Genomic DNA, 24,578 nt, shown 5'->3' with positions numbered 1-24,578 from the left:
TAAACATAGTTGTTGTTTTTTTGGTCAGTCCTGGGGCTTGACCTCAGGGCCTGGGCACTGGCCCTGAGCCTCTTTTGCTAAAGGCTAGCACTCTACCACTTGAGCCACAGTGCCACTTCTAGCTTTTTTTTTCTGTTTATGTGGCACTGAGAAATGGAACCCAGGGCTTCAGTCTTGAGATAATCTATGCTTATAAAAGCATATATATTTTTTTCTCCACACAGAAGGTAGCATACAAATGTGCACACATTGTTTTTATTCTTCAGACAAATCTCATCATTCTGTTTCTGTAATTATGGTTCTACCCCCCAGCTTTTCCAAGGAAATTTACCTTGCAAATCAATCTGCGCTGTAATTCATAGTACTTAATCAAATGGATACAGTAGAATCAATGTTCCCTATCTTTTGTTCTTTTTTTTTTTTCAGTCTTGGGGCATGGACTCTGGACTGAGCACTGTTCCTGGCTTCTTTTTGCTCAAGGCTAACACTCTACCACTTGAGCCACAGTGCCACTTCCGGCTTTTTCTGTTTAAGTGGTGCTGAGGAATTGAACCCAGGACTTTGTGTATGCAAGGCAAGCACTCTACTGCTGAGCCATATTCCCAGCCCTTTAGCTCTTTTTATTGGCAGGCATTTAAAAAAATGAATGATATGAATGCTAACATGATGTAAATAGCTTGCAATGTATTTTTTATCATAGGACTAACAACAGTTTACTCCACTGAACAATTACCTTATTAGTATTTCTCCAAACTATAAGGTTTGGGAGTCCACATGGCAGGGGTATGCCAATATACTGATACATAGTCAGTCATCTCCTTTGGGCCTGGAAGGTTTGATGCTCCTAAGGACTACTCTTATGCCATGTGAGACTCTTTTGCTCATTCCCAAAACTCTTCTTTTTTTTTTTTAATCATTTGTAAGGACAGAGACTTAGGCTGTGTGTGTGTGTGTGTGTGTGTGTGTGTTCGTGTGTGTTTGCGTGTGCAAGACCCCAGCATGCTAAGCTGGTGCTCTCGCATTGAGCTGTAGCTCAGCCTTCTAATTTTGAAAGCAGATTTGGAAATAAAATCTCATTAGCTTAGTAAGGCAGTTGCTGTGAACCTTAATAAGCTTAGTTATTGAATGACTGGTGTTTGTACCCACATCCAGACACTGGACATGGCACACACATCTAGCTCTTGCAGCAAAGAACGTAATAATCCCTTATCTAAACAGAAACACTATGTAAATACTCTCTCCTTGGCAACAAAGCTGTGAGGGGCAGCTGAGCAACAGTGGAACATGACTGCAATTCCAGCGACTTAGAAGTTAAAAGAAACTGGATCTCTTAAGTTTGTGCTACGAACATTTCTGATATACTTATTTATTAACGATTGTACATATACAACATAAGTATCACTTCAAATGTCTTGAGACCAGGTCAGAAGAAAGAGTCTTACTATGTAGCCCTGGGTGGGCTGTCCTCAAATAATACTCTAGCCTCTATCATCTGAATATTGGGATTATAGGTATAAACCACCAAACCTAGCTTAAAATACTAATTTTTAGCATGGGTATAACAAGTCTTACATTGAAATACTTAGTACTATTCTGACCTTCTGGTATTATAACCATCTTGATAGTATTACATATATAAGTGTTTATGTTATATTTACATGCTAATTTAGTTCAAATAAATTGTCAAAACATAGTGGACTATTACATTCAAGTTAATGTAGGTGCCTATATTTCCTTCTCCTTTCAGCATCTCTAGTTCCTTCTATCCTACTAATTTATTTTCAAACCCTTATAGGACAAATGGTAAACATATTCAGTTTTACATGTCATATATAGTGTGTTTCATATCTTTGTTTCTTTTCTTTTTCTCATCTAGCCCTTTTATAGTTTGAATATGAAGTACCCTCCAAAAATGCTCACGTATTGAATGGAGGCTTATTCTACAGATAGTATTGTTATTGAGAAATAACTAATGTCATGAGAAAGCCCTAACTTCATTAATAGATTAACCAACTAGTCAGAGGCAGCAGGTTGGAGGTGTGCTTTTGCAGGCGTATCTTATCCAGAGACCTCCTCTCCCCTGTCCTCTTTTCTCCCCATCTTTCCGCTTCCACCCTCTCCCCTCCCTGTCCCCACTCTCTCATCTCTTCTCTCCTCCCCCTTTCCTTTCTCTCTCCTCTCCTTCCTCTCCTCCCCTATCCTCTCCTCTTCTCATCCTTCTCCTCCTCTATCTTTTCTCCTCTCTCCTTCCTCTCTCCTCCCATCTCCTGTCTCCTCCTCTCTCATTCTTTCTCTACAGACTGCCATGAGGTTAGCACTTATACTCTCTCCCATCCTTGCATCAATGTTGTACTGCCTCACAACAGGCCCAGAAACAGTGGAGCAGCTGGCATGGACTGAAATCTTTGAATTGGGAGACAAAATAAATCTGCCTTCCTTTGATACTTTATGAGGTATTTGTTCCAATGGCAAAAAAAAGTAAAAACCTGAGTGGGGCACTGATAGCTCATGCCTGTAATCCTAGCTACTGAGCAGGATGAGATCTAAGGATTGTAGTTTGAAGCAAACCCAGGCAGAAAATCACTAAGACTCTTATCTCCAATAAACTACCAAAAAAAAAAAAAAAAAAAGAATTCCCCGACCCCTCCCCCCAAAAAAACCTGCAAGTGGAGCTGTGGCTCAAGTGGTAGACTTCTAGCCTTGAACTAAAGAAGCTCAGAGACAGCGCCCAGGCTCTGAGTTCAAGCCCCATGGTCAGTTCACACATACAAAAAAAAAGTAAAAACCTTTAATTTATGGGCTATCCAAAAACAGACTGGATTGGGCTTAATACACAAGCTGTAGACTAAATACAAATTCAAGTAGATGAAATAGGTGTATTTTTTAAAAACAGGGTTCACTGGAGCATCAACAGGCTTGTTACCATTTATTCTCAGTAAAGGGCATAATTTCTTTTTCTTGATTAAATGATTGACATGCATTAAGCATATTAAGTATTTGATGCTAGAGATGGGCTGATATGTACAATAAAGATTTTAATAATGATCTAATTTGAACTCCTTATTCTTTTCAAAGATAAATATGTGAACTTACAAGACCATGACATTTAGCAAGCCTTCAAAAGAATCCTTATGTAATTCAGTCAGATGATTTTCACTGAGAATTCTGGAAGATGAAAAAATTATTACTGCATCAAAATTCATCAGGTAGAGATTATCAAGTAATGAAAAGATATGAGGAAATGAAGGTTACTATTTGTTGCCAAGCATAATTTTTAGGACAATTAAATATTTGTATCTACTTCTAGATTAGTATTCTACAGAAATATTTTCCCAGATTCACAAAGAAGTATGTTCAGTCATTTTCATTATAGCCATGAATGAAACAAGAAAACCACACATGCCTTCTAAAGCAGTAATGGAATTATAAAATAAACTGTGATTTATCCATATGTTTATTGAGGTATATATACAACATTACGCAGGAATTCAAATGACTAGAGGGAAACCCTCCATGTATGGAAAAGAAACATGACACAGGGCTGGGAGAGTGGTTTAATGGTAGAGTGCTCACCTAGCTGCATGAAGCCCTGGGTTTGATTCCTCAGCACCACATACACAGAAAAAGCTGGAAGTGGGTGCTGTGGCGCAAGTGGTAGAGTGCTAGCTTTGAGCAAAACAAAGCCAGGGACAGTGCTTAGGCCCTGAGTTCAAGCCCAAAGATTGGCCAAAAAGAAAGAAAGGAAGGAAGAAAGAAAGGAAGGAAGGAAGGAAGGAAGGAAGGAAGGAAGGAAGGAAGGAAGGAAGGAAGGAAGGAAGGAAGATGACACCATGTAGTGAAAGAGTCAAGCTGCAAGATGTTATCATTTATTTTATTTTTTGTGTGTGTGTGCCAGTTCTGTGTCTTAAACTCAGGGCCTGGATGCTCTCCCTTCACTTTTGTGCTCCAGACTAACACTGTACACCACATGAGGCATGCTCCACTTCTGGATGTGGGGGGTGGGGGGTAGGAATTGGAGTTAAGAGTCTCACAAACTCTCCTGTTTGGTTTGTCTCTGTCTCTGAACCATGATACTTAGATCTCAGCCTCTTGGGCACAAGTGGTTCACAATTCTAGCTACTCTGAAGGATGAGATCTGAAGATTGAGGTTCAATCTAGACTTGGCAGGGAAGTCTATGAGATTCTTATTCCAAATTAACCACACACACACAAAAAGCAGGAAGTGGTGCTGTGGCTCAAGTGGTAGAGTACTAACTTTGCGCACAAAGATTCTGGGATAATGCTGGGCCTTGAATTCTAGAAACCAGCACAAAAAGAAAGAATAAAGATAGGAAGGAAGGGAGGAAGGGAGGGAGGGAGGGAGGGAAAGGAGGGAGGGAGGGAAAGGAGGGAGGGAGGGAAGGAAGGGAAGGAGGGAGGGAAGAAAGGGAGGGAGGAAGAAAATGATACCACAAGCCATTTTTCTGTATGTGAATGTTTGTAAGCAATTGCATGAGAAAAGATTTTGGATGATAGAGCTTTTCACTCTATTTTCTTTATTTTTCAGGTCTGATACTGGGACTTGAACTCAGTACCTGTTGCTATTGCTCAGTCATAATGCTCTACCAACTGAGCCATGCCTACAACCCTTCAACTATCCTCCTAAGTAGAGTTTCCATTGTATGATTTCATTTTTATTTATTAAGAAATTAATCATGTAAGTCAGGTGCTAGTAGCTCATGCCTATAATCCTAGCTACTCAGGAGGCTGAGATCTGAAGATCATGGTTCCAAAGCCAGTCTGGGCAGGAAGTATCTTATCTCAAATCAATCACCAAAAGAGCTCAAAGAGGAGCTGTGGCTTGAGTGGTAGAGTCCTAGCCTTGAGCAAAAGAAGCTCAGGAACAGGCTGCAAGTTCAAGCCCCAGAAGTAGCACACACACAAAAAGAATACAATCCTGCATTACTTATACAGTGGGAAATAAATTTAAATTGCCTTAGTGAATTCAAAGAGGATCCACGGAACTATTTTAAATTATGGCTATAAGTCCTCATAATGCATGAAAAACAAGAGTTCTGCCGCTTAACTATACCCTCAGCATCAGTAATGGTTCAATCAGCAGAGGTTGCTTAGGATGTGGAGGAGACATGGTTTTCTCAGAAGTATATGCTTCAGAATTCTGGACCAAGAAGGGTTCAATAGCACAGTTTTATATTCACATTGGGGAGAATGTACTCACATTTTCTCTGCCCAAGGGTATTCTCTCCATGTATTTTCATCTATATAAGAAATAGCATTTCCGTGGAAATTTCTATGGAGAAACACAGTTTTTTTTTCAAATTTTTATTATCAAACTGATGTACAGAGAGGTTACAGTTTCATACCTTAGGCATTGGATACATTTCTTTTACTGTTTGTTACCTCGTCCCTCATAGCCCCCTTCCTCCTCCCCCTTTCCCCTTCCCCTCATGAGGTAAAACACAGTTTTTATTCATGAATAAGTAGGAAAAGGAAAATCAAGACAAGAAAAAGTCATTGCAGTCTCATGAGGGATAATCAAATACAGAAAAAAACCACCTACCTTTTTCTATCTTCTAGAGCTATGAGCTTCTCACAGTTTACATTTTAAAGAAATAACCTTGGGCCACTGGCACAAATAATGAGGCCTCATAATAAAAGTTTAATTTCCTATGGGTTCAATCTCTTGCATATGTAATGCCAGTCAATTATCTTGGATGTCAGTATTTTTCCCCAAATCATTTTTTTGTTAAACTGACTCCTACAAATCAATAAGAAAATGGCAATGGAATAAAGGGCAGATAGTTATTATTATTAGCAAATAGAAATTGTTTTTAAAAACCCTCTGTCAGGTAGGACCAAAGCCTAAGTACTCTTAAGGAAAAAAGAACACTTAGAATGAATGAAAATTTTAAAGGCAGGGGGAGGGGGGAGGGGGGTATGAGGGACAAGGTAACAAACAGTACAAGAAATGTATCCAATGCCTAACGTATGAAACTGTAACCTCTCTGTACATCAGTTTGATAATAAAAATTTGAAAAAAAGAGAAAATTTTAAAGGCTATGTCAGGCAAAATTACCAGCACAACCAAGTAAAGATAATTCTTACAAGGTAGTGAAGATTTTCCTCTTGGAGGCGTGGTCTGGCACAGGCACTTGGTGGAGCCTGTGCTTTGGTTTAAGACCAACACACACCAGTGCCTGAAACTGGCAGGAACAGAGCTCACATATGTTGGTGCTGGGAAAGAGAATCTGATCCATGTGCATAGCTAAAGCTTTTTCTGTAGCAGGATTTGCAGAACGATGACTTATGGTAAGTTCCATGTGCAAAGGGTGAGCTGTAACTGGAGTCTGAAATGTTATTTTAGGCTGATTTGGAGGCACAGCTGCAGTCTTCTTCAGGACTGGAGGATGTCCGGCCTCTGCAGTGGGTCCTGGAGTTGAGGGAAGTACTAGGTCCAGAGATGGGAGAGGGATCTTGGGTGGATTTGTATGCTGAATTCTATCATGACCTGGCATTGAAACTGGCATCATATAAAATACTACAGCTTGAGACCTAAACTTCTTAAGTGGTGTTGAAAGTTCTGTTTTGGTGTCCTGTATGTTTGGAGCGGGTTCAATATCCATACTGGATCCTGGAGTTAAGCTAAGGTCCAGATCAAAAGGCTGAACTGTGACTTGAGTTAGGTGTCGATAGTGAGCTGGAATCTGGTGTGGATTTGGAAGTGGTATCTCAGGGTTCATTAAAGAAATGTGTGGCTTCTTCAAAGTTGATGAATGTTCAGACTCTCTGGTGGGTTCTGGAGTTAAGTTAAGTTCAACATCCAGGTGTGGACCTGTGACACCAGACAATGCTGAATGCCAAACTTGATCCTGACCCGATATTATCTCAAAATGCCCTGGAGCATGAACTAGAGTCTTATGTGGCTTTGGAAGCTGAGCTAGACCCACATTCTCAGCTGAGGGTAGTTCTACGTCCATAGGAAACTCTGAAAGCTGAGTTGGGGCTTCCTGCATGATTAAGGGAGTTTCAATTTCTTCAAAGGTCTGTATATTCTCTGCTGAGGGTTCCTGTTGGGTAGAAGGAGTTTCATCTGCAGTTACTTCTAGAGCTGGAGCATCATGATGAATTGGTATAGGTTCAACCTCATCAAAAAGCTCTGGAGGAAGCGGTGGCGCCTCATGGTGCTGGGCTATAGAATATCTATCATTCATTGGAACTGAGTGATAAGCTGGAGCCTCATAGTAGATTGAAGAAATATCCCCTCCTGTAATGGGTTCTGGTTTTATGGGAAGCCCCACATATGGATGCTTAACAGTTACACTGGGAACGTTTGAATACTGAACTTCATACAGGTGTGGAGGTGAAGCAATCAATTCATGATGCGCAGAAAAGAGAGCTGGTTGTTTCTGATGGATCAAAGGTTTAAATTCCTTAGGATGCTTTGAGGCGTGAGCAGGGGCTTCTGGATGAATTTCAGAAGGATGCTCCTTCTCAGGATACTCTGAATGGTGAGCTGCTTGGTCCTGCTCACTGACCTGCTCTTCCTCCTGTACATACTCTACTGTAGGCCAAGCTAGGGCCTCGTGCTGGGCTACAGAAGTTTGAATTTCCCTGACAGGCTTGGAATGTACAGTAACTTTCTTATCTTCAGGCTTAACCTTAAAATTGTCAAAGTTATCATGGAAATTGTCAGGCTTAACTTTAAAATTGTGAAAGTTATCGTAATTCTCAGGCTTAACTTTAAAATCACCCCAGTTATCCTGGTCATTTTCAGACTTAGCTTTAAAATCACCCAAGTTATCATGGTCATTCACAGGCTTCACTTTAAAATTGTCCAAGTTATTGTGGTCATTGTCAGGCTTCACTTTAAAATTGTCCAAATTATCATGGTAATTTTCAGGCTTAACTTTACCACTGGGGAAATAGTCATGGTAATCTCGATCCTGATCTGGGGGTTGACCGGTCGCCTTGTCATGTGCTAGTATTTCAGCTACACTCTCCACAGGGGACTCTGGAGCATGAACTGGAGCCTCTTGCTTGGCTGGATGTGTGACTTCCTCGGGATACTTTTCATGATGAGCTTCATCTTCCAAGTGGCTTCCAGAGTTTTCCACCTTTTGAGAAGACTCAGAATGTTGACCTGGGTGCTCTTGCTCACTGAGAGAAGTTTCAGTTGCCAAAGTCTGATGTGGGACCTCCACCTGGGTTAAGGAAGGGTGAAGCTCCTCAGCAACCTTTGAAGGATGAAGGGAGGATGCCAGATAGCTTCCAGAAGTCTCCCCATGAGATTCAGAATGCTGAGCTGGCTGCTCCTCCTTGCTAGTAGGGTATTCTACCTCCATAGGAAAACCATGTGGCTTAACAGAGGAATCATGCTGAGCTGTAGAAGTTTTAGTCTCCTTGGTAGGCTCTGAAGTTATGGCAACTTCCTTATCTTCAGGCTTAATTTTACTATGGGCCAAGTTATCATTGTGATCTTGAATCTGACCTGGATGTTTTGTCACCTCTACTGGAGTTTCTGCTGTATACTCCACATGGGACTCTAGAGCCTCATGCTCAGCTGCATGTATGATTTCCTCCAGCGGCTTTTCAAGCTCAACATGATCTTCCAGGTGACTTCCAGAGGATTCTACTTCCTGAGGAAATTCAGAATAGTGAACTGCCTGCCCCTGCTCACTGGGATGAGTTTTATTCAGCAAAAAAGGGCCAAAACTCTGATAGGGGCCATCATGATGTTTTAAAGATGGAAGATCCTCATTGACATCTGGAGGCTGAATTGAGGACGCAAGAAAACTTCCAGAAATTTCACCCTCCCCATGAGACTGAGATGGCTGAGCTGTTTGCTTCTGGTGGTGGAAAGAGAGTTCAGCCACCTCAGCAGGTCCTAGAGGCTGACTTGGGAGCTTATGATGGTCTAGGAAATGTTCAGCCTCCTTGGTAGGCTCTGAATGTATGTTAACTTCCATTTCGAGGGGCTCAACTGTAACATTGGGGAAGTAGTGATGGTAATCTCGATCATGATCTGGAGGGTGAACTGTCACCTCATGATGTGGTAAAGTTTCAACTATTTTCTCCATAATGGACTCTGGAAGTTGAGCTGGAATCTCTGGAGGTATAACTTCCTCCAAAGGCTTTTCAGGATAACCTGGAACTTCCAGCTGGGTAGCGGCATGTTCTCTGTCCCTGTGGAGCTCTGAAGGCTGAGCTAGCCCCTCTTCATGGACAGATGCATGTTTTGCCTCCTTAGCACTCTCTGGAGGCTTAGCATCGGTCTGCTGTTTTCTGGGAGTAGTACCCTCTATATCCACAGGATTAATCAAAGCATTCGGCAAGGTTGAATAATGAGCTTCTTTGCTACTTGGAAATGAAGACTTGCCCACAGGATGCATGGATGGCACAACCCCCTCATTAACATGCTGTTGTTGAGCTGGATTGTCTTTCTGGGATTCAGAGAATGGAATTTTCTCAGGCCTTTCTGGTGTTTGGGTCTCCAGTTGGAACTTATATGATTTAAGTTGCTCAAGGAGCTCCAAAGGTAGGCTTGGATTCTCTTGGGATTTATGAGGTAGGCTGTTATTGCTACTTAGATAATTGCTACTTGGATAATTCTGCAAAGGTTGTTTCTGAGGCTGAGGTTCTGTGGATTGTTCTTCAGTTCCAACAATAAATGTAGCAAGGCGAGAATGCTGGGGAATATCATTCTCCAGGGGCCCTGGTGAAACAAATAATGGTGTTGTTCTTGAACTCTGATTATCTGCAGGTGCAAGTAGTATTTCAAATGACTGGTGATCTGAAGCCTGACCTAGATCAATTGTCTGAATCTTACTTTTGAGTGGATGAGGGGGAGGTCCAGCCTGGTTGTAATCTCCTCCTTGAACTGGCATTGACTCTGGCAGCTTCTCCTGCAGAATTAACTTGTCTGGAAGATCTTGATGAGGAACTACAAACTGTTTTGACTTTGGAGAGGGCTGTCCGGAATTTGTGCCCAGGAATGGAGACACACTGCGGGTCAGCTCCTGCGATGGTGCAGACGTCTTGGAAGGGGCAGAAGACCCAAGGTTATAGGAGCCTCTGGAGTCCGATGGTGGTGTCGGGATTTTGGGAGATTCGGTTGGGAGATAAGAGGGGTGGGAGTCAGAGGTCAGCTGATCTGAATTCTTAGCCGAATACGTAATTGGAGCGGGCTGGACCAAAAGACTAAACTGTAGCAATATGGGGAGGGGCCTTAGGGCCCAAAGATAGACCAGGGACATTACAGGCAACGGAAACATGCCAGGCAGATTGACTGCCAATCGCGAGCCAACGCCACTCACGGGAGCAAAAGCGTTATGGCAGGGTCTTGACTCCCCTGGTGACCCGCCAACTGTGCGTGACCCGCCTTGCCCCGCCCCTGGTTTATGACACCTTTGTTTATGAAACAGAGACCTTCACTAAGTCATGGCTCAGCTGTGTACCACAGGCACAGGAAGTCGTTATGACCATGGTGGGGCTGGAACCTTCTTCTCTTAAAGGAGGGACCACCAGCTCCTGCAGTCACTCCCCAGCAGGGCCCCTCCCCCACAGCAAGGCAGGGATTGGGTGCTGACCTGGGTGTCCCCCGCCCCCCCCCCTCCCGACCCGTGCCAGCAGCCCATTCATTGGCTGGGGCCCAGCAGAACTTCCCAAGGGTGTCACAGGAAGTCCTTTTTTTCTTCTCCCTCAGAGTCCTAATAACTTAACTCTGTTATTTGTGCATTGTCTGCTACATTCCCAACATGACTAGGCTTCATCTCTGTTATGCACATAGCATAGTAATGATTTGAAAATGGAACTGATTCCCAAAGTCACCACAGTTAGGGCTGGCTCTATTATAATCAGATTTCTGAAATTGATGCTGACTTCCTTTCTCATTTCACGGAAAGCTGGACTTCTTCACGTTTGAAGTTTCATTCTATCATTTATTTGGTTGTGGGGTTTGACCTAAGGGCCTGGGAGCTATCCTTGAGCTCTTTTGCTTAAGACTCAGGCTCTGCCACTTGAGCTGTAGTGCCACTTCTGCCTTTTTCTGTTTCTGTAGTACTGAGGAATCAACCTATAGCTTCATGAATCCTATAGGCAAGCAGTCTACCACTAAGCCAGATTCCCAGCTCCTCTTGTTTTCTTTTTTAATTTTATTTTTGATACAAGGTCTCATTTTGGTTTTGATTCAAGGTCTCATCAATGGCCTTGAATTCACAATCCTCCCTTCTCAGTCTCCTGAGTGCTGGAATTACAGGCTTGCGCAACTACACCCAACATAAAACAGTCCTTTGATTTCTAAAAGCAGAAAATAAAAGCATTTCCTAGAAATGTCCTCATCTCATGCTTCAGTCTTTAACATAATTTTGTTTAAAAACATAATAGACACATCAACTTTGCTTGGTTCAAGAATTTTGGAATCTTAGGAACTAAAGAACAGTGATACTGAGATATTTAAATGGTTGAATCCAAATGCACTAGGTGAGGATTAAAGTGAGTTAATATTTGATCACTGGAGTAGGAGATAAATACCTCTCAGTAGACATGAGGAGCCTTTTTCTACTCCCCATGACTCAAAATTTCCCTAGATACAATGAGCAAAGCTTTGAAAAAGCATGAAAATATTTATTAACAGTAACTGCGCTATGTAACTTATAAGCAATGCAACTTCCTTTAAATTAAACGATCTATTTGAGCTTATAGTCTAAGAATATTTTCATTTACACAAGGAAAACCATAACACATTAAGGAAAAGTCAGTAACTTATATGACAGGAACAGACACTTAAATATTCCAACAGTTATAGTTTTAGCCCAATAACTAGCTCACTGTACTGATTAGCATGGTGTGTTATATACATTTTTTTCTTCTTTTCCTCTAAAATAGAGCACCATGGGATGGTCTTCACAGCAACTGAATCAAAGCTTCATAGGTTAATTCCATCCTGGTATATGTAATGGGATACAAAATGGACTTTGAGTGGCTACCAGCAGAATGAGTTCAACAAGTAAATGATTTTCATGGGACTCTCCAAATAATGGGTTCCCCACCAGAGATATAATATGATTATCTAACTGAGGGCGGAGTCTGTGAGGGGTGGGGCCATGCGGTAGGTGGGGTGGAGCTGACTCTGTGCAGCTCTTTGGTCCCTCCCAAGAGGCCCAGGCCTGGTCAATTCCTGAGCCAATTCCTTTATTCAACCACACAGCACCCCTGGGTAGAGCCTAGAGCTTCTCTGCAAGTGCATTTCTGGAATCTTCCTGACAGTGGGCTTTCAGTGTTTTTCTATGGTAGTCCTGAAAGGCACCTGACAGACACCTTTATTTATGTAGCTGGCTTCAGCTTCCCTTAGGAGACTGAGATTCTAGGTGCTTAGCACTCACCTATCCAGCTCCAGGAAAACGACCTTAAAGATGTTCGTTTTTAAGAGTGTTTTCAGGACTTTTAAATAGACAAGTTAAAGAAGAACTCAGCCCCTAGCAGTCTAGCATGATCTTCTAAAGGGAATTCTGGATGTCCTGGTGATTCTGTGCTCTGCTCTTGGGCTGACTGTATAACGTGGGAAGCTGGGGGATAGAGCAGAAAGGAGAGATCAATATGGAAAGCATCAGATTGGGTTCAAATAGGCACCAATTCTAGAGCTGATGGTGGCTGAGAAGAGATATGCTGAGTAGCACAGTTGGCTACTTGTTGGAGTCACACTGAGAAGGAAAGTGAGGTTTTAAAACGTATTGTGTTTTAGTGATATCAAGGTTTGAACTCAGGGCTTCAAGCTTGAGTCAGGAGCCATACTCAAGTCCTACAGAACTTAATTTTGATTCTAGCATGTTAGATTCAGAAGGGACCTTCGTGGCAAGTCCTTTCTTAACATGTGCAAGGTTCTGAGCTTGATCAACACCACATATACGCTCACACACACACACACACACACATACACAATGTCATTTGGATGATCCCTTTAAAACATAGTCATCAGAAAGCACAGAGAATGTGCAGCAAAAGCGCCTAGGAGACAAGTGCTGAATGTGGAATCTGGCTATTTAGGGAGCATCCTTCTGCCTCAGCTACTTAGAGGTAAATTGATTTCTACTATCATGGAACCCAAACTGCTAAAACTCAGTGATCTAGAACCTACAAAAGATGGAGCAATTCAATAGCCTTGGGTCTCAGCCTTCTGAGGACACACTCACCTATAATTTTCCTACCATTTAACATACCTCTGACACCCATCAAGACCTCTGTATTCAGAGCTAGGACTGGTGTGCAATCAGCAACAGTGAGGAAGAGGCACTGACAAAAGTGTATCTCATAAGAGCTAGAACAAGAACATGGCACTGTGATTCCCCACACACTAACACACTCTGGCTCTCCAGGGACAGAACATCAGCCTAAAGGAACATGGTTTCTATTGCCCCATCTCTTATCTTTCAGGTATTTGAATAATGCCTAACATTCCAATATTCAGCACAAGTGCTTTGATATGAACACCAGAAGAACACATTACTGGGGACAAGTATGGAAGACCAGACATAATGCTGGGCTAGAACCTTGGACCTACAGAAAGGGGAAGGAATCCCTCCCGCTCCACACTCATGTACCACCCGAGGCATCAAACACAATCAAAGAGTTCCAACTCTAATTACCTGTCCAACAGTGGCAGCTGCTGGTGCTGACATGGGTTTAAATTCTCAGATGAATGAGATTGGACCACGGGAAGGATAGATGTAGATTTGGGGTACAGAGTTGTCAAGAGGACAGCAGAGGTCAAAGATCATGGACACGTTGTTGACAAGATTCCAATGGATGGTAAGAACTGAGTCAGTAAGAGTTGGAGATAGTTTAGTTTCCCAAAGACTTAGGGAAGGGGTGTCCTCAGGATGGTAAGAAAGGATAAAGACCTACGAGATTAACTATGAAGTTAACAGTCAACATGTGAGGGAAGAAGACAGATATCAGCCTTGGGATAAGGCAAAGATCACAGTTAACCAGAGGAAAGGGGCACTGACTCTGATGGTGGGTCTTCAATACAGGGGCAGGGTGGGAGGTCAATTGTTTGGGATGAGCAGACCATTCAGGAATGGAGAGAGGATGTGTTAGGTTCGTATTTAAAATATCTGAGGTAGAAACGGAGAAACCTGGATGGAGGATGCAGGGAGGTTTCTGTAGAACATTAGGTTTGCTGGGGGTGGGGGTGTCAGAGGTGAGCTTGAACTAAGAAGAGGGGAAGGGATGTGGCCTAGGTTAGGTGACAACCGGACTAAAGAGGGGTCAGAAGTGAGGGTGTATTTAAAGCGGTGGTAAGAGGATGAGGTTAAGGCTACAGTAGGGTGACAACCAGAGAGGACGACGGAGAAGACCGTCTGCAGTGGGTGCACGCACCTACGGCTACGACAGGAGTGGGGTGCTTGCTGGGGAGGACTCAGGGTTTGGGAAGTCGAACTACCTCAAGGCAACCAAAGATGGGAGATCTCAAGGAAGTTTGGAGCCCAACCGTCTATTTGCCTCACCTGTGGGCCTCGCTGCCCACACACTGCCCTCCAGGACCTGGAACCTAACTCACGAAAGAGCGCTGTGTGCGGGAATGAGACTCTCCCGAGTGAGGTCAGTCCTTCCCCTCCGCAGGAAGCCGAGGTCCTCAGAGCAGAGGCCAACAGGAAGTCCTGCAGCCGTGCCGACTACTCTCATTGGCTCTAGCCGTTGGCCCCGCCCCTGAACAGGAAGCCTGTTTTCTGCCATTGGCCCAGAGGAGCTTGGAGGCGGGACGAACCACCCAAAGAGCCTAGCTCTGGAGCCACAGCCTCAAGTTGAACATAGGGATTTCCCAGAGCCCAGCCAAGTAAATGTCGGACAGGACTCGGGCCTAACACCCGACTCCCGCCGAGATCCCCGAGATCTCAATGTCTTGTCTATGACTTCCATTTCACAGGACCTCAGCACCAAGTGTGCGACTGGGGGCTGCCACGCCTTCCCCTCAGCCTGAGGTTGGAGCCAAGAACCAACCCTCCTCCACAGCCTCCCCGAGGGCCATGGCGCCGCCCCGTGGGCAGAACGCGGCCCAGGTCTCATCCTACCCTGTCTGGGTTCTCAGAAGGCTGAAGAACACCTGCTTGGTCCTCACCTCATTCCCAAGGTTGTCCCGGGCCTCCCTGGGCCTAATGCGCCCTCCCGAGTGTCACTGGCCTGTCAGCCGCTCCTCAGCCCCTCGCAGCACAGGGCCCGGGACCTCTGATCTTCTGACCACATCTCCTTCCCTGGAAGAGGTGACAGGGCCCTTTCCCAAGGATGCAGAAAGAAACTGGAAAGCAGCTCCTTGCACCCGGCAAAGGGCAGGACAGGAGGTGCAGCCCTTGTGCTGAGGTCAAATGCAGCCTGGGACCCGAGTTGAGACCCCTGCACTAAACTGGGAAGAAGAGGTCAGAGCACAGACCATTTCTTTGATGGGAGCCCCACTACCAAGCATCCTCCCCCCTCATCCCCACCCCCCGCCCCCCTCCTTTGTCCCTTAGCTTCTAACTGGCTGGTAGGCTGGTAGGCTGTGTCCCCTCCCTATTTGGGGACTGCCAGTTCAGTAATTCTGCAAAATTGAGAACCTCCCCTCATAGGTTTTAGCTGTGGTGAACCTGTGTTCTGTACAGTAGATATGGAGCATGAAGATTACAGATAAACATAAACTATTCTCTGTTCTCAAACCCATTTTTATAAAGGTGGGAAAGAAGGCATGTTCTAGTGACATCTTGGAAAAGGATAGTTTCTGGTCATAATTGGCACAGCTAGAACATTGGTGGCTTCCACAAGCTTACTGTGCCTCCAAATCTAGCACTTACTATTCCTTCTTTTTATTTTTACATTAGAGTTGTGCATAGGTACTGAAACTGACAGCTGTGAGGAACTCCTCAAAATAATCCCTTGTCTGCTTTGCAGGATGCCCTATTCCCTGGTCTCTTGCTTTCCAGGCTCCAATCGCACCTGAAAAGTCTTGTAGGTATGTTTAACTCTTCCTATCTTGTTCTACATGCCCCGGAAAGGTAAGGGCCCGGAAGTGGGGTGAAGGAATGTGAAATGAAAGACTTGTACAAATGCAGTTACACTTCACATATCCACAAGAGTCATTCACAATGATCTCACATGATCTTCAGCAGACTGAAGATGAAAAGTAGCAACAAACTCATATTACCATGAGACTTGAACATAAAGATACCTGCTGCAAAGTGCTATGGACCAGAGTAGTGAACTAGCAATGTATCTAGGTTTGTGTCATCTCTGAACATGTGAAGAACTGATTTGGGGCGAGGCTATTTCACTCTGACTTCAATCTTTGATCCTCCAATTCTTCTCCCATCCCTTTATCTTCTGGTAGTAAAACCTCCTTTTGCTCTACTTTGGTGATATGCTTTCTGCACTCTTTGTGATTCTCTTGGCTTTGAGTTTCCGGTTTAATGCTCCCACTGTAAGGCGTGCACACAACCATGGTCAGGCAGTGAGAGCATGGTCTTCCCTGACCCAGACATCTAGCAGACAAATCAGATGTCTTTGAAGGGCAGCTTTTCTCTTTCTTTGGCCATCAGTGTAAAGACAGAATTATGTCTTTGCAGATGTGGAGCCAAGGTCATTGCTGTCACAGTGTAACACTGAGTGACAAACAGGGAGAGGATACAGCAGCTATTCTGAAGCGCTAGTGTTCTCCCATATGTCAGCTGATAAAATATGCCCTTTTTTTTGAGACAGGGTACCACTATGGAGCCCAGGATGGCTTAGACTCATAGTCCTCCTTCCTTTCCTCTTCCAAGTGCTGAGATTATGGGTGTGCACTACAACTACTACTACACCTGGCTGTCATTTTAAAGCATATTTAAGTTGAATTTCTTTCACAGGAAAATAGTACTAAGAAATTTGTTACCTTCTTGAAGTTAGGCAAGTTACAATCTCTTAGCCTGTTTCCTCATATTATTTGGGGAGAATAAGATTGACCTCCCAGGTAGCTTGCACACTATAAATATCATGCATACACATTCAATGTAGGATTTCTATTCTCTGAAGAGAGTACTCGGGGGCACACTTGCTTTCAGGGGCCACCTTTTGACAGTGGCCTTCCAAGGATCTATGGTTGTAATCTAGAAATCACTGCTCCTGACATGGGTTTTTGAGCAGGACCACTTGTGCTACTTTTATGGCCTTAATGTGGGTTGAGTCCAACCATTGTCCCCCTTCCGTTTCACTGATTCTCAATCTTACTCATGAGTCATGGGTGTTGGGAGCATGTTTATACCACAGAACCCTTATTTCTGTCATAGAACCAGGAACAGCATTACCAACAAAACTAGGGCTGACATTGCCATATATCTGATGTTGGCAGGAGAATAAAATGTTCAAGATGTTAAATTTGAATGCGAGCCAGGAGCTGGTAGCTCACACCTGTAATGCTAGCTACTCAGAAGGTGAAATCTGAAAATAATGGGCCAAAGCCAGCCTGGGCAGAAAAGTACATAAGACTCCTATCTCCAATTAACAAACAAAAGCTGGAAATGGAACTGTGGCTCAAGTGGCAGATTCTTGAGCAAAAAATTTCAGGGACAGCACCTAGATCCCAAGTTCAAGCCCCACAACTGGCACACACACACAAAAATGTGAAATCATATTTGCTTATTTCATATTAAATTGAAATATCTTGGAAACTACTGTCCCAGTCCAGTAACCTCCTTATAGAGATTACTAATCCCATTTGTATTTTTGTATTATCTTTCATATATATATATATTGCTCAAGGCTAGCACTCTGCCACTTGAGCCACAGCACCAGTTCTGGCCATTTTCTACATATGTGGTGCTGGGGAATCGAACCCAGGGCTTCATGTATACAGGGCAAGCACTCTTGCCACTAGGCCATATTCCCAGCCCTCAAATAATTTTTAAGTACCTAGTGCAAAGGCATGATATAAAATTCTCAAGTCACAGGGGCTGGGGATATAGCCTAGTGGCAAGAGTGCCTGCCTCGGATACACGAGGCCCTAGGTTCGATTCCCCAGCACCACATATACAGAAAACGGCCAGAAGTGGCGCTGTGGCTCAAGTGGCAGAGTGCTAGCCTTGAGCGGGAAGTAAGCCAGGGACAGTGCTCAGGCCCTGAGTCCAAGGCCCAGGACTGGCCAAAAAAAAAAAAAAAAAAAAAAAAAAAAATTCTCAAGTCATAAAGTGTATATGGTGCGCAGTCTCCCAGCAGTCCTCCTTGAAGGCAATTACTATTGTCAGTGTTTGTCCTTCCAAAGGTATTCTGTAGCAGCACTGCCAATAGACCATAATAATGAACTGTCATGCTCCTACTATGGTAGCCATTAGTCTGTGCTACGTCCCTGGCCAGGCACTTTGCTTTTTGCTTCCCCAATAAACCCATCTTTTTGCTTGAGACTTTCTCTGAGTGGTGGACTCTTGGGGGGACATGGGACCCCGTATTGAGAGGCTAGAGCAGTCCTAGTGAATGGAGAGGTAGTCCCACCAATACGTTCTGCTACTAAATGCCTGAAGAGGGTAATCTTGGGAAACTGATGTCCTTGCACTTTCTTCTTTACCCTAGCCCTCCAAGATTAGAAATAGTAATAAAAATTGTGGCTTCAAACTACTATCCTCAGATCTCAGCCTCCTGAGTAGCTAGGATTACAAGCATGAGCCGCCAGTGCCTGGCTTGAATTTTTCTTTTTTTTTTTTTTTCAAATTTTTATTATCAAACTGATATACAGAGAGGTTACAGTTTCATACGTTAGGCATTGGATACATTTCTTGTATTGTTTGTTACCTTGTCCCTCATACCCCCCTCCCTCCTCCCCCTTTCCCTCCCCCCCCCCCCCGCCCCTGGAGGTGTTCAGTTCACTTATACCAAACAGTTTTGCAAGTATTGCTTTTGTAATTGTTTGTCTTTTTTTACCCTGTGTCTCACAATTTTGGTATTCCCTTTCAATTGTGTTTTTAACACGGTGCTAAGCACACTGTCTTACCACTGAACCACACCTGTAGCAATTTCTGGATATTCTTGGTACTTGAGTACAATACTTCTTATACATTTGCTTACCTCTGCAGAACCTTGGTTATGTTAATCAGCTAAGAAACCTCACCCTTGTCTTGCCCATTCTCCAGGTAGCTGTACCTGTACTGGAGCCAGTATTTAAACATAAGATTGTAGGGCTATAAATCTACTGAAGTTTAGTTTGAAAATGAAAATAATTTATAACAAAAAATCTGCAAAACAAGTTCTTCTGTATATTTAGTATAATTATCATGCACTAATTTTTCAGAAGGAATCTACACACTGATGATTAGGCAATGTGGTTGTACAGATATTGAGCAACAGGCCAAGGGTTCTATTCTAGGGACTGTAGGGTTTTCTTCTAAAGATGTCTTCTGTGTGACCCTGCCTAGGTCATCAAGAAGAAGCTGGTGGGTCTGTGAAACCAAAAACTGCTTGTCAAATGGTATTTCCCACAGGATTGGGGCAGCGACCCAACAGTATGTAACTAAAACCAAACAACTACTCAACATATAAAGGTCAAAAATCGACCTCTCAGTGGAATACAATAGCTCAAAAGCTATGTATACACGTTCATATAAGACTACTGTCAACATATTGTCTAATATCGATTACATTTAAAGCCCTAGGCGAATTTTCTTGGGCTTGGTCACGTGGCTACTGTATATGTTCTTGATACATTGTATAATGTATATATGTCTACCTGACCTAGAGAAGGGAAAGAAAAACAGGGCGTAAGATATCACGAGAAATGTACACGCTGCCCTACTATGTAACTGTAACCTTTTTTCACAACACCGTGTCAAAAAAATTTGTGTTCAATTAATAAATTAAATTTTTAAAAAAAGAAATGATAAAATATTGGTATTTGCAGGGAAATGGTCAGAACTTGAACAAATAATGTTGAGTGAGACAAGCCTAGAACACAGAGAACAAAGGGGCATGATCTCCCTGATATATGACTGTTAAGGTGTGTGTGTGGGGGGGGGAAACAGTAGAGACCAGGTCTGCGAAACAACAAACTTGTTTTAAAATGGTATTGCCACATGTTTGGGTCAGCAACCTTACATTATGTATCTTAAACCAAACAACTACTAAACATAAAAAGGCCTATCAGTGGATCACAATAGCTCAACAGCTATGTACATATGATCATGTAAGACGAGGACAAGCAAAAACAACTCCAAGAGAAGGACACAGGAGGATTCTACTGTTGATGTTATCTTTAAAGTTCTAGGTAAATTTCCTGTGGTGTACCCTACATGGTTACTGTATATGATTGTGGTACTGGATATTGTATATATGCCTACCTGATCTAGGGAAGGAAAAGAAAAATTAGGGTGTAAGATATCACAAGAAGTGTATTCACTGCCTTATTATGTAATTGTACCACCTTTGCACAACACCTTGTCAATAAAATTTAATTAAATAAAAAAAAGAAGTGGTGGTATGGTTTGAGAGGTAGAGTGCCAGCCTTGAGTAAAAAAGCTGTGAAACAGCACCCAGGCCTTAAGTTTGAGTGCCAGCATTAAAAAATAATACAAATGGAAGTTATGGCTTAGTATATTCATATTTCCCTTAAAATTCTACTATCCAAGAATTTTTTATGCCTACATATATTTGCAGTCATTATCAGAGGTTCTTGCTAACCCACAGATTAAACATCTCACATCTCAGAGATTTGAAGTCATTCCTTTCTTGTTATTGGTTTTGTTTTGGGTTTTTTGGTCAATCGTGGGGCTTGAACTCAGGGCCTGGACACTGTCCCTGAACTCTTTTGCAAGGCTAGCACTCTACCACTTTGAGCCACAGCTCTACCTCCAATGTTTGGTAGTTAAATAAGTCTCCCAGACTTTCCTGCCCAGGCAGGCTTTGAACCACAATCCTCAGATCTCAGCCTCCTCAGTAGCTAGGATTATATAGGTGGGAGCCATCAGCTACCCAGCTTGAAGTACTTTTCTTAAAACAAATCGGGCTGGGGATATAGCCTAGTGGCAAGAGTGCCTGCCTCGGATACACGAGGCCCTAGGTTCGATTCCCCAGCACCACATATACAGAAAATGGCCAGAAGCGGCGCTGTGGCTCAAGTGGCAGAGTGCTAGCCTTGAGCGGGAAGAAGCCAGGGACAGTGCTCAGGCCCTGAGTCCAAGGCCCAGGACTGGCCAAAAAAAAAAAAAAAAATCTACTCTCTTTCCAGACACATCATCTCAGAACTGGAGCACCTGGTCTTTGTCAACACGGATGTGGGCCGCTGTCGGGCCTGGCTGAGGCTGGCCCTTAACGATGGGCTGATGGAGTGCTACCTGAAACTGCTCCTCCAGGAGCAGGCCCGACTCTGCGAGTACTACCAGCCCACAGCCCTGCTGCGGGATGCTGAGGAGGGTGAGTTCCTCCTTAGCTTCCTGCAGGGGCTCACGTCCTTATCCTTCGAGCTCTCCTACAAGTCTGCCATCTTAAACGAAAGGACACTCACCCCACTGGCCCTCTCTGGGCTTTGCCCACTCACTGAGCTCGAGCCTCTCACTACCTCTGCTGCAGAACTACAGCGGAAGGAGTCTCTGGATTCAATTTCCCACTCCTCAGGCTCAGAGGACATCGAAGTCCATCACTCAGGCCATAAGATCCAGCGGAACAGGAAGCTCACCGCGTCCTCTCTCAGCCTAGACACAGCCAGTTCATCCCAGCTATCCTGCAGCCTGAACTCCGATAGCTGCCTGCTCCAAGAGAATGGGTCCAAGAGCCCAGACCATTCTGAGGAGCCCATGTCCTATGACTCAGACCCTGGCACAGCAAATGTGGATGATGCGGACCCATCTCTGCAACAATAAGCATCTTTCCCCTCTCTTCACTCTCTATCTTTGCTCTCCTTCTCCCCAGCCAATGTGATTGTCCATCACTGACTCTGCTAGTGTATAAAAAAGGCTGAGGACTCACAAGTTCTGGCTATAATGGAAGAACATGGCAGGGTTGGAGGGAACGGATTAGTTCAGAGCTGATGTCAGCTCTGATGTTAACAAGTCACTTGGTCTCTCTGAGGCTTGTGAATACATCTTCTGCATGTAGATGGAAGAAGCTAGTAGTTCAGAGCATATATACAACTTGAAACCTTAAAAAGAAGCATAATGCATATGGTGTGGCCTCACAGAAGACCTGGGGGCAGAGAGGGTACAAATCCAGACACAAATGGGAACAAGCAACTGTGGCAGACTTGTTGGACCAGAAAGGGGAGCCTGGCACAGAGCCTTCTTCACATAGCCTTCTTAGTTTATTTTGTCTTACTTTATTTTTTGTGCTTGTACTGGAGCTTGAACTTGACCTGGGTGATGGCCCTTAGCATTTTCTGCTGAAGCTTGTGCTCTACCACTTGAGCCACAGCTCCACTTTCAGCTTTGTGTGTGTGTGCATGCGTGTGCGCACATGAGCACTTGTGATTAATTGAAGATAAGAGTCTCACAGATTTTCTGGTCCTCAGATCTCAGCCTCCTGAGTAGCTAGTAGTAGTAATAATCGAGGCATGTGTCACCAGTACCCAGCTATGATTAATTTTTGAGTTACCTCTTCATGATTGAATTACCAAGTTGTATATTAGGAAGTATTCTCATACCTGGGTGTCATCTACCTTGTGCTTCATTCCTATTCCTGTGACCATAATTATTAATTTCTTGTATATTCTGAAAGTTTCTAAATGTGTCTATAACAGATACAAATATGCAGATCTTTGTAATTCTCCCTGTAGGTTAAGTCATTGGCTTTATTTCTGGCCTCATGTAGGGTTCTTACAGGGATGAATAAGGAGGCCCTGCCCCCTGAGTCTTGTTTCTGGAAAGAAGAGGCTACTGCTTTATGTTTCTTTATGAATGAGGGCTCTGTGCGCAAGGAGTTTCCCACCAATTTCTTGGGCTCCTGAGCTCCATGAAGCAGCGCCACCTCCTGTGTTGGAGGTCTCCCAAGCCTTCTTTTTTTACCAGTATTTTCCACAAGGTGCTGGGCACTCTGTTTCCTCCAGCTGTTGTGTTTACTCACTTCTTTGGACTGCCTTTTTTGTATGCTTTTTGGTCCCTCTAGGGCTCTGTTGAGCCTTGGCAGTCTCTCCTCTGCGCTTTCCATTTCTTCCCAGATGCTTTCCTGTGGTTCAATACTTTGCACATTGGGGGGCAAGATTTGATGATTAAATTTAGGACCTAAAAGACTAGGTTGCAGGAACAGTGCTGCTTTCTCTTTCTTTTTAATTTTATTATATTTTCTGTGCCTTCCTGTACCTAACAGATTTTCTAGCCTACGAATCTTTAGTTTCATTCTGTGAATAGAGGAGTCTGATGGCTGTATAATTGGGGGAATCTCTGTTTTGACTTTTATATCATTTCTGGAGGTTTCTCCATTTTGCACTCTTCAGAAAAGCAGTTTAATGAAAGGTTACTCTGTTAACTGTATATCTTCTATATGTCCCTGTGTGAAATAGGCCAATATGTAGCTTAGTGCAGGAAAAATATCACTCCCATCAGTAATTTCTGGCTGCTCATTCATGAGTCCTGAGTAGCTAACATCATTCTTGTCGGAATATTCTCTTTCAGGTTCAATAATCAGCTCTGTGCTTGTATTATTCTCCTGGGATTTTAACACCTTTATGAATGTTCCTTCTGGGTTCCCTATTGATGCTTCCTCAACTGTCAGGAAGGAAGAGACTGCTTTGTAAGGTTAACAGCTTCTTGTCCCTCCTACATCTCAACCTAGTTGAATAAATTCAGAGTCAGCAAAGATTTGAGTCACATACATGGGAAAATAATAAGAGGAAACATAAGCCTCTGACATGGTAACAACTAAGAGAAATGAGGCAAAACTTAAAGTGGTTACCAACTCAGAACATCTGAGTACATAATTTTGTGTGAAATACAACATCTCTCTTAGAAAAAACATGCCAAATGTCCAGTGCTCAATAACAGCCCAAGGCTGTTTTTCTTCCATTCCCTTCTTTGGTTCTTATGCATTTAGACAATTAAAACATTGAATTATACAATAAATACTGAAAGCATGACTGTCAGCAAGGAAACAGTTCAGAAATGTAGACAAATTAACTGGATAAATGAATCAAAAACATTATTAGTTTAGAAATCAGCACTAAGGAATAGTTAAAAGTGAAACAATAAGTATTAGGCACCAGAATCACGACAGTGTGTGATGTTTGCCAGCAAGGCACTGTCACAACATAGCTTGACTGTCTTGCAGGTAACCTCAATATTGTTTTTAAATTGGCAGAGGCAGCTGGCCATAGTGTAAGGCAAGATCCTGTAAATGGAGACACCAAGAATTAAGTTCACGGGGAAGTGGTTACTGAGTGATAGAAGAGCCAGAGCCAGGCCAGTAACCCCATTTTCCTCCTTCTTAGTTTTAGTTCTTTTACGGTTAGTGTAAAGGTGATACATCGAGAGCTTATAATTAAATAAGACCATGGACAATATCACTTCTTCCCTCACTCTCTTCAAGTTTTCCCCTCTCATCTACCCACAATTGCCATAGTTCAGTTTCATCATAATGTCTAAGGAGTAGAACTGATGTCTTTGCTTGCCCCA

At 43.3% G+C, this 24,578-nt stretch overlaps 2 protein-coding genes across 2 annotated transcripts in view; one reads left to right on the top strand and one right to left on the bottom strand.

The window, feature by feature from the left end:
* The window catches only part of LOC125366145 (leucine-rich repeat-containing protein 37A2-like), a 408,609-nt gene that overhangs the window by 355,985 nt on the left and 28,046 nt on the right, over positions 1 to 24,578 (bottom strand). The window lies entirely within an intron of this gene.
* On the top strand, positions 21,198 to 21,854 carry LOC125366149 (pleckstrin homology domain-containing family M member 1-like). The gene has a single exon (XM_048366629.1). The coding sequence runs from the start codon at positions 21,303 to 21,305 to the stop codon at positions 21,837 to 21,839; it is 537 nt and encodes a 178-aa protein (XP_048222586.1). The 5' UTR covers positions 21,198 to 21,302; the 3' UTR covers positions 21,840 to 21,854.

The sequence above is a fragment of the Perognathus longimembris genome, chromosome 17 (assembly GCF_023159225.1).
Source record: "Perognathus longimembris pacificus isolate PPM17 chromosome 17, ASM2315922v1, whole genome shotgun sequence".
NCBI classification, from domain to species: Eukaryota; Metazoa; Chordata; class Mammalia; order Rodentia; family Heteromyidae; genus Perognathus; species Perognathus longimembris.
This window is presented reverse-complemented; position numbering and strand designations above follow the sequence as displayed.

Bases quoted from the DNA above. Each gene is read 5' to 3' on its own strand.
- LOC125366149 (XM_048366629.1), top strand. From the start codon at position 21,303: ATGGAGTGCTACCTGAAACTGCTCCTCCAGGAGCAGGCCCGACTCTGC.